This window comes from Phalaenopsis equestris, unplaced genomic scaffold, assembly GCF_001263595.1.
Source record: "Phalaenopsis equestris unplaced genomic scaffold, ASM126359v1 Scaffold000332, whole genome shotgun sequence".
NCBI classification, from domain to species: Eukaryota; Viridiplantae; Streptophyta; class Magnoliopsida; order Asparagales; family Orchidaceae; genus Phalaenopsis; species Phalaenopsis equestris.
Window position 1 is genome coordinate 58,806 of NW_018164774.1, and position 8,823 is coordinate 67,628.

Consider the following 8,823-nt stretch of genomic DNA (forward strand, 5'->3'; position numbering starts at 1 on the left):
TGGTATATATATATATATATATATAAGCACTTACGGTGAAAGTTATCAACTAAGGAAATCATGTAATGGGTCTTCAAGGTCCACGCTCTTCTCATGATGTGCTGATGGATATACATATCTATTTCTGTGTGTGTGTGATGGCAGGGTCACTGTAAGTCCACTTAGGTCAAGGGTTCAATCCCACCGTGACGCGAGGGCTCTCATCATGAGGCCAAAAAGCGCATGAGAAATTGATATTTAGGCCTCTGTCAAATATCGATTTTCTTTAAAAAAATTATATATATATATATAAACTGAGTTCTACACTTGATATATATCTTTTATACAGTGGATGACATATTCAAGGATAATTGATTAACTAGCAATATTTTACTAAAAAGTATTGAAAAACTTCGAGATGTTCTAAAATGTCTATGAATTTTACTAAAAAGTTTACAAATTCCATCCTTAATATCCTACCAAATAAGAATGGTCCCTTGTTGGACTCATCTATGGGCTTGGTATATATAAAAGATGCCTTGAAGGGCCACATATTCTTCATGCTATTGCAGGCATCAGTCCATTGTTCAAAGACTTTGCTCAACAAATTTAGGCCAACATTGAGTTGTTAAACAAGGAGGGAAATAATGTGTACATATTTGATAAAAGCCAAAATTGGAATAAAAAAGCTGGCTTGAATTCAAATTGGATACACCTCAAGAGAAGCTAACTAATTCGTTTATCATCCTAAGTCAGGTGGTTAAGTAGATGTCCATAACAAATTTATCTCAAACAAACTGAAGAAGAAAGGGGAAGGTTTTAGAGACCAATACTCTCTGTGCATTAAAAGGAGACAAAAGCATGGATAGTGATGTACTGCCATGCGAAAGAAAAAGATGACAATTCAAAGTGAGCAATCTGGAATTGAAGAAGGATGATGCTGCATCTCACATCCAAGTGCTTAGAATGCTAGAGCCATCTTGAACTGGACCATATATCATGTGCATATATATTGCTTATGTATAAGTGGCTTACAAATCATGAAGTGGAGATTATATGGTAATCACTTATCCATAAAGCAATGATATGAGAATAAAAAAATTACACAAAGAAAGAGAAGCTTAACGTCTAGGTACTGCATTTCCTACAAACTAAATTATTAAAGAGTGCTTAATAAATAGGATTAACGTATCTAGCCGAAAGGGTGCCCTCATATATATATATTACCAACAATAGCTTAGCTTAGTTTTATGTTCTTAGCCTGACAAGACACTTTTTGCTCTTATTTTATATAAAAGTTTCTAATGGGTAGAGAAACAATCGTAGCTTATCAGTAATGGGTAGAGAAACAATGTCAGAGCTTAACCCATTTCGACGTAGGTTACATATGTTTTTATTGTGTATGGATGTTGGGGGTCTGTTTTGTGTAATTTGCTAATCAAACTTAGAGGATTTTAAAATCAGATGTCTTTTTTCCGTTTTGGCATTAGAAAGATGTTACAAATCATACATCTTGTGTTTCAGTCAAATTTAGATGATTTTTTTTTTTTATCGAAGTTCATGCATTGCTATCAGTTTTTCCTCTCAAAAGAAACCATTGTTGGCGGGATGGTTCAAGTTCCCTGAGTGTTGGTTATACTTTGATGTTCCCCTGCATGAACTCTTCGAGTTCCTCGATTGTTGGTCAAACCAAGGATCTTATGTACAATTAGAAAAATTTTAATTTTTTTATGTAATTAACAACAAAATATAAGATTTGGAATGATGATGCTTTCTTTTTACTCATTGTCAAATTTTCTAAGGAAAATTTTCTTTAGGTTGTATATTCTCCATATCTGAGGGACTCATTTCTTTGTGTACGTCTTTAGCTTGTATGCTCTAGAGGTGATGCATTTGTAGATGATGAAGTGTCTGATCCACGACCGATTGAGCTTTCTCACAGCTTTTCCTCATGTGGTTGGATCAACTTTCTTCAAAACAAGATATGTGTTGGCGAATGACTTCTCTTGGAAGTGTTTATTGTAATACCAAGTCATCTGCCAATTCACTTCCTCCTACTGAAGGACTGAATCGGATCATTAACGTGAGCTCAATCCTTTGTCATTTGCTCCTTGCCACTCAGTTAATTCTGATTGGTTGAATGTCGAAGCGTTCACCACTCTTTGGTTGTGATGATTGTATTTAACTGACAACCTTGTCTCCATCATTTGTGACAACATCTGCTCGATCAGTGTATAACCGCCCAAAGTACAGACAGAAGAACCTCTACCCAGTTCCCCTTTAGCTTCTTTATCTTTCTTCCTCAGCAGGTTCAAGATAATCTTATTGGCTGCCTTGGCTTACCCATTTGTCTGAGGGCGATGCACAGATGCAAACATCAAGCTGACTCCTTTGCATTGGCAGAAATCTTTTACTCCTTGGTCGGTAAGCTGAGTCACGTTGTATGTGATGATAACCATTGATAGCACGTAATGCACAATATCAGGTCTGTACATATAAAATTTTCGAACAACTGCGACAGTGATCCGAGCAAACACCTTGGCTTCGATCCACTTAAAAAAATAATACACTACAACTAGAAGGAATTTGCACTGGCCTCGTGACAGAGGAAAGGGTCCAACAATGTCAAGTCTCCAGGTAGTGAAAGTCATGGACTCACGATGAGTTGCAGTTTGTGAGACAGATAATGTTGTATTGGTGTACACTTCTTCATTGTTCACATTTCTTAGAAAAAAATTTAGCATCTTTTAGAAGTGTTGGCCATAATTAATTATGGCACTACACTCACTGAGACAAAATCTTCCTTTCGTAATGTTTCCCACACTCCCCTAAGTGAATCTCTTGAAGGACATTTTTTTGTATCATTTTCCTTTATACGCCACACGTAAATTGACATAAATGTTCTCTGAAAAAGCTTTCATTCGATCAAAAGATAATAAGATGCTTTATAGTTGAATAGTTTCAAATCGACAACTTCTTCCGAGATCAATCTTCTCGGTCTCAAGGTATAGGATACAGGTGTCTGCCTAGCTAATTGGCCCTTCAATCTTTAGATCCATTGCTTCAAATTCTTCAATGGCCCGTCGAAGGAGTTTTTGAGGCATTCCTTCCCCAAGAGGATCCACTCAGATACAAGTTTTGCTACTTCGTAGTCCTCTGGGGCAATTAAAACTTCGTAGTCCTCTGCCCCTTTTCTTTATTCAACACTTATTGTGAGTTATTTCATAAGCAAAACAAAACCCAGTAATTAAAACTTCATATTTAACCTGGTTGTTGTTACAGATATTCCTCCGTCGGAGTAGTCAGAGCGAGATTGAGCGCCGCTCTGATCTGTACCTTGCATGATCATAGATAAAACCACAAACTTATATAATAAAATAATAAAATTGATTTAATTTTTTGAATCGAAATAAACTTGAATTAAATTTAAGGAGGGAGATGGTGGTTAAAACTGAGATGAGATCCATCTAATTTATAATGGCATGACTCCGCTCTCCGCCATTTGGGAATTTTCTCATACATCCGAGGAGCAACAATACACTTCCCCATCTCTCTTTCCAAACCCTAATTTCGGAATTCCCGCAGGCATCCGATACGACAAGACGCCGGCAGCGATATCTCCCTCGAATTCCAAAGCGAAACACAACAAAGATGGAAACCGACGACTGCTGCGATCAACTCCCCCGGCGCAAGGACGGCCCCGTCCCGTCGGCGAGCAAGATGTTTGCCATTCTTTTTCTCGCCTCTGGTTTTCTCCTCGCTCGACGGATGCGCGACAAGGTACGCTCGTCGGCCCCTCTCTTCGTTTTGTCCCCCGACGAGATCGCAGCGGCCGTTTGCGTTCTTGCTTCCTTAGCTTTTCATAATTATCGCCTTCTTCGCCGATAATGATGCCTTCCAGTTTGTCTATTGGCATTGTGTGACCATATTTTTATTTCTGGTGAAAAGATTAAAGGAAACATATTTCTTAATTGTGATAATGTCTCGATATATGTATATATTGAATGATTCAATGAAGATTTTTTTGTCAAATCCAACTATGCTCAACATTTAATTGCGATTGAATTAAGGATTTCAGAAATTTAAGGGTTCGGCTGAGAATTTACTAAGCTTGATTGGTATTGATGGTGGAAAAATTATTAGAAGGATTGTATCATAAGAGTTTTAAGTCGTCGGATTATTCATTCATCAGCTTCGTTCTAGTTGCTTGTTAATGCTTATTTTTTATTGAACTACAGGGCTTTGTTTGTCTATGCATTATAGTTAACCGCATCCATGACTACAATTTGGTTCTCTGTTGTTTTGGATAAATGCAACTAAGGGCTAAATATTATTTGAATTTGAGCATCATCTTGTAAAAGTCTTCTCCTAATTTAATTTATGAGTGTACTTTGTAATGTATAGCTTCAGAATAAAATTTATTTTTCCTTTTTGAATCCTATGTTGATGTGATATTTATTTCAGTTCATTTTTGAAATTACAATACAGTTTTATTTTTACCCATTTGTGATGGTTCTACTTCTTCGTTTACCCTATATATAATGGTTTTTGGTTGGATTGATGCTACACTTTTACTGTCTTTTTATCCTTACTTCCCTTTGCTCTCTCGGTTTTCTGCTCTTTTACTATCTATGCTTTGTTTGGATGGCTCCAAAGTATTCCACAACTCTTCAGGTGAGTCTTTGCAACGGATTGGTTAATGATGACATAGGGGGAGGTAGCCCGACTACAGTAGACATTTGTCTTTGATTCTGGCATAAAGCTCAGAACCATAGGAAGGAAGGATCGAGCAAGATCGAGTTTGGAGATGACCTTATTTTTATGGAGATTAGTTTAGATTCGGCTTAAGACTACCTTTCTGCAAAGAGTGGTGGGCTATCTTCAACCATTACGGGGTCATCCCTGCTTAGAATTTGCCCAACTCCATCGCTATCATTATTACATGTCATCTTCTGCAACCGAACAAAAATCCTATTGTTGATGGAACTTTTTACTTACATGTTATCAACTTGGGTTGGTTCAGAGGGCTACGCATAGTTCACCTCGCTGAGGAAGCACCGTTTGCTGGGCTCGGAGAATAAAATGAATGATTGGATGATGTGTTTCTTTTCTTTGTTCTCCTTCAATGGGCTGGGGCATCCAGACCATCCCATCCGGAGGAGGCTTGGCCGACAAAAAAGGAAGATGACAACAGATTGAGTCCTGGTTGAAGCTGCAAAAGTCGAAGGGCAACAACTTTCAATCTACCGGTATATCAACTTGATGTTTGTCAATCGAGTATTGTAGCCACGAAGTTTGGGCAAATAACAAAGATTCATTGGGTGGCTTTGGACACCCAAGTGGCTTTGCGGGAGGCGGCTGTGCAAGGGAAGCAATCCCGCCTTGAGGCTGGTGTGGTGGCGGACTAAGATGTGCCAGTGGTGGCCCATGTTGGAGAAATATTGAAGGAGCATACCTTATTTATTTTATATATGAGTCTTCCATTGTGATCTAAAGGTTCTTCATCGACGACTTAGTTATTATCGAGAGGAAAGCTTCTTCAATCTCAACTAAAAGTTCTTTATCAGTAACATGTCCCCCGAGTGCGCGACACCAAGAAACTAAGCATACGTTGAGCCAGGTTGAAAAGAGTGGTGTCAAGGGGGAGACCTCAGAAGAGTGATGGAAGCAGGGTCAGTTACCCCTTGATCGGCTGGTCTAATTTGTATAAAGTTGTCAGAAAAAGAGAAAGCCTACCTACCCTCTCATGTTGCTCTGTCTGAATCTGAGTCTGAGCCAATCTCCCAGAAAGAAGAGATGAGTCGCTGGAAGTGGAAAGCACCAATCACTAGTCCGAGTGTCTCACCTCCTTCTACTTCTCAGAAAAAGCGAAATGCACCCCTACTTATGTGGATTCCTATGCAAGACGAGGGGGCGAAGGTGAGCACCAGCTTGGATGGTCGGTTTGCCCTAATTGATCTGAAGAACTTGTATTTCGACTCTCTTAATGCGGCTAACTATCATTTGACAATAATTGAGGTCATCTGATCTCGCACTTATGAGAAGGCCCTTAGGCACTCACCGTCTAGGACATGTACCAGATGGTCAATTAGTATCAAATAATGGCCCAAGAGGCCTCTCACTTCCAATCGGTCGCCCTTCAGCGAGGGCACAAAGAGCTAGGTTACATAGTTTTTTATTGATGCATGGATGTCGTGGAGGCACGGGCTAAGGCGGTTGAAGAGCGAGCGATAACAATTGAAGAGTGGGAGGAGGAGGTCGAAGCCAAGGTGCACAGACAATCAAAGTCGTTGTCAGCACTCAAGGGGAAAATTAAGCCAAGGGAAAAGATGGAGACAATGAAAATGATAGAAGATTTATTTTTTGAGCTTCCTTCCTACCCTTTGCAGGTGGAAGCCTTTGCTGTGCAACTAAGAGTTGGAGCTTCCTTAAAGATTGGCTTAACTATAAAGGCAAAGCTCGTCTCCCCTGAGGGGGGACTGATCTGAATAAATTTGCTACATTGCTCCGAGGCTCGGAGGAGGACAAGCAAGAGGATGAGAGAGATAAAGACGATGGAGGTTCTTCAGACATTTGACTTAACTTCAGCTTTGCCTGTGACATAGAGAAAAAATTTTCTTTTTTACTTAATACATATAAGAAAAAGCATAGTAAATCATTTGTAAAAAAACTGTCATAATGAAATTCTTTGTATGTTTTTAATCATGAAATAAAATAAAATTTTCAGTCGATTTTCATCTTTGTTTCTTGTGTTTTACCTTTATCTCATTTTTTTACTTATAATAATTGCTTGTGATGATTGTTGGCTCAAATTTTTTTAGTATGCCCTTGGTTGGTTTGGCTTAGTTACCACTTTCACATGTCTCGATTGCTCGCTTAGGTCTTTTCGTTTGACGGGCCACAACTTATGCTAGCCGTATTAAGTGGATCTTGTCACAGCCTTCGTTTGAGGGGTAACTGTCAAGACTCACTGCTAGGGTGAGTCTTGTGATACCCACCAATGATCTTATCACTAATGGGTAGAGAAAAACTATCGGAGCTTAACCCATTTTGAGCTAGGTTACATAGTTTTTTATTGATGCATGGATGTCGTGGGTCAGTTTTTTTATTGATGCATGGATGTCGTTGGTCAGTTCTTGTGTAATGTTCCAAACGAATTTGGATGATTTTTTGATGATCGGATGTCTATTTGTCGTTTTCGGCATTAGAAAATTTTTTTCCAATCAGACATCTTGTGTTTCGGTCAAATTTAGAAGATTTTTATTGATTGAATGTTATGTGTCGCTGTCAATTTTGCCGCTCAAATGAAACTGCTGTTGGTGGGATGGTTCGAGTTCCCTAAGTGTTGGTCATACTTTGACGATCCCTTGCATGAACTGTTGGGGTTCCTCGATTTTTGGTCAAACCTAGGAACCTGTGGACAATTAGAAAACTCTAATTTTTTCATGTAATTAACATCAAAGTATAATATTTAGAATGATGAGGCTTTCTTTTTACTCATCGATATACAAATTTTTTCCAAGAAAAAAATTTCTTTAGGTTGTATTTTCTCCATGTCTGAGGGACTCCTTTCTCTGTGTACACCTTTAACTTTTATGCTCTAGAGGCGACCCATTTGTCGATGATGAAGGGTCTGATCAATGCCTAATCGAGCTTTCACACAGCTTGTATTCATGTGGTTGGATCAACTTTCTTCAACACAAGATCTCTGGTGGCTGACGTCTTCTCTTGGACGTGTCTATTGTAATACCAATTCATATGCCTATTCACTTCCTCCTTGAAGGACTGACTCAGATCATTAGCGCGAGCTTATTCGTTTGTCATTTGCTTCTTGCCACTCAGTTAATTTTAACTGGTTGAATGTCGAAGCATTCACCACCTATGGTTGTGATGATTGTATTTGCATAACATTGTTTCCATCCTTTGTGACAACATAAAAATGTGTCTACGCGGCCCCTGTAAAAGGTGTAGTCTGAACCGCCCAATGAACAAACAGGAGAACCTCTGCCCAATTACCCTTAGCTCCTTCAACTTTCTTCCTTAACATGTTCAAGATAATCTTATTGGTTGCCTCGGCTTACCTATTTGTCTGAGGGTGATGCACATATGCAAAATTCAAGCTGACTCCCTGACATTGGCAGAAACCTTTTACTCTTTAGTCGGTAAACTGAGTCACGTTGTCTGTGATAATAACTAGTGTAGCCCTTAATGAAATATTAAGTTCGTCCATATGAAATTTACAAACAACCACTGCAGTGATCCGAGCAAACTCCTTGGCTTCGATCCACTTAAAAAAAATAATTCACTACAACCAGAAGGAATTTCACTTGCCTCGTGATGGGGGAAATGGCCCAACGATGTCAAGTCCCCAGACAACGAAAGGTCATGGACCCACGATGGGTTGCAGTTAGTGTGTTGGCTGATACTATAGCGTTGCACACTTCTGCATTGTTCTCATTTCTTAAAAAATTTCTCGGCATCTTTTAGAAGTGTTGGTTAGAAGTAATCATGCACTACACTCACCAAGACAAAATCTTCCCTTCGGAATTGCTCACACACTCCACTAAGTGCACCTCTTGATGTAAATTTTTTGTATCATTTTCCTTTATAAGTGACCAAAAGAAAATATGTTGAGATTTTCATAAATGTTGAGATTTTCATACTTATTTTATACTGTTTTTGATGATATCGCACTTTAAAAAAAAGTATTTTTGATGTTTTGTTGCAGGAATGAGGAATCAGGGTCATTGGAGGAAAAATATGCAAAAAGGAGCAAATTTGGAGCGAAAATGACCAAAATGTGAAGATTTGAACTAGGCCGCCGACGGCGCCCTCGACGCCGCC

At 38.9% G+C, this 8,823-nt stretch overlaps 1 protein-coding gene across 2 annotated transcripts; it reads left to right on the forward strand.

The window, feature by feature from the left end:
* Positions 1-3,424: 3,424 nt before the first annotated feature.
* Positions 3,425-4,694, forward strand: LOC110025794. 2 transcript variants are annotated; one of them, XM_020726452.1, is made up of 2 exons: positions 3,425-3,759; positions 4,654-4,694. In XM_020726452.1, exons 1-2 carry the CDS (start codon positions 3,462-3,464, stop codon positions 4,677-4,679), a joined length of 324 nt encoding a protein of 107 aa, XP_020582111.1. In that variant the 5' UTR covers positions 3,425-3,461; the 3' UTR covers positions 4,680-4,694. The 2 variants fall into 2 exon arrangements, with proteins under 2 accessions (XP_020582111.1, XP_020582110.1); XM_020726451.1 differs by lacking the exon at positions 4,654-4,694 and adding an exon at positions 4,218-4,261.
* The last annotated feature ends 4,129 nt before the right edge of the window (positions 4,695-8,823 follow it).

Bases quoted from the DNA above. Each gene is read 5' to 3' on its own strand.
- LOC110025794 (XM_020726451.1), top strand. From the start codon at position 3,462: ATGACTCCGCTCTCCGCCATTTGGGAATTTTCTCATACATCCGAGGAG. The intron at 3,760-4,217 runs GTACGCTCGTCG...ATTGAACTACAG, and splicing joins CTCGACGGATGCGCGACAAG to GGCTTTGTTTGTCTATGCAT.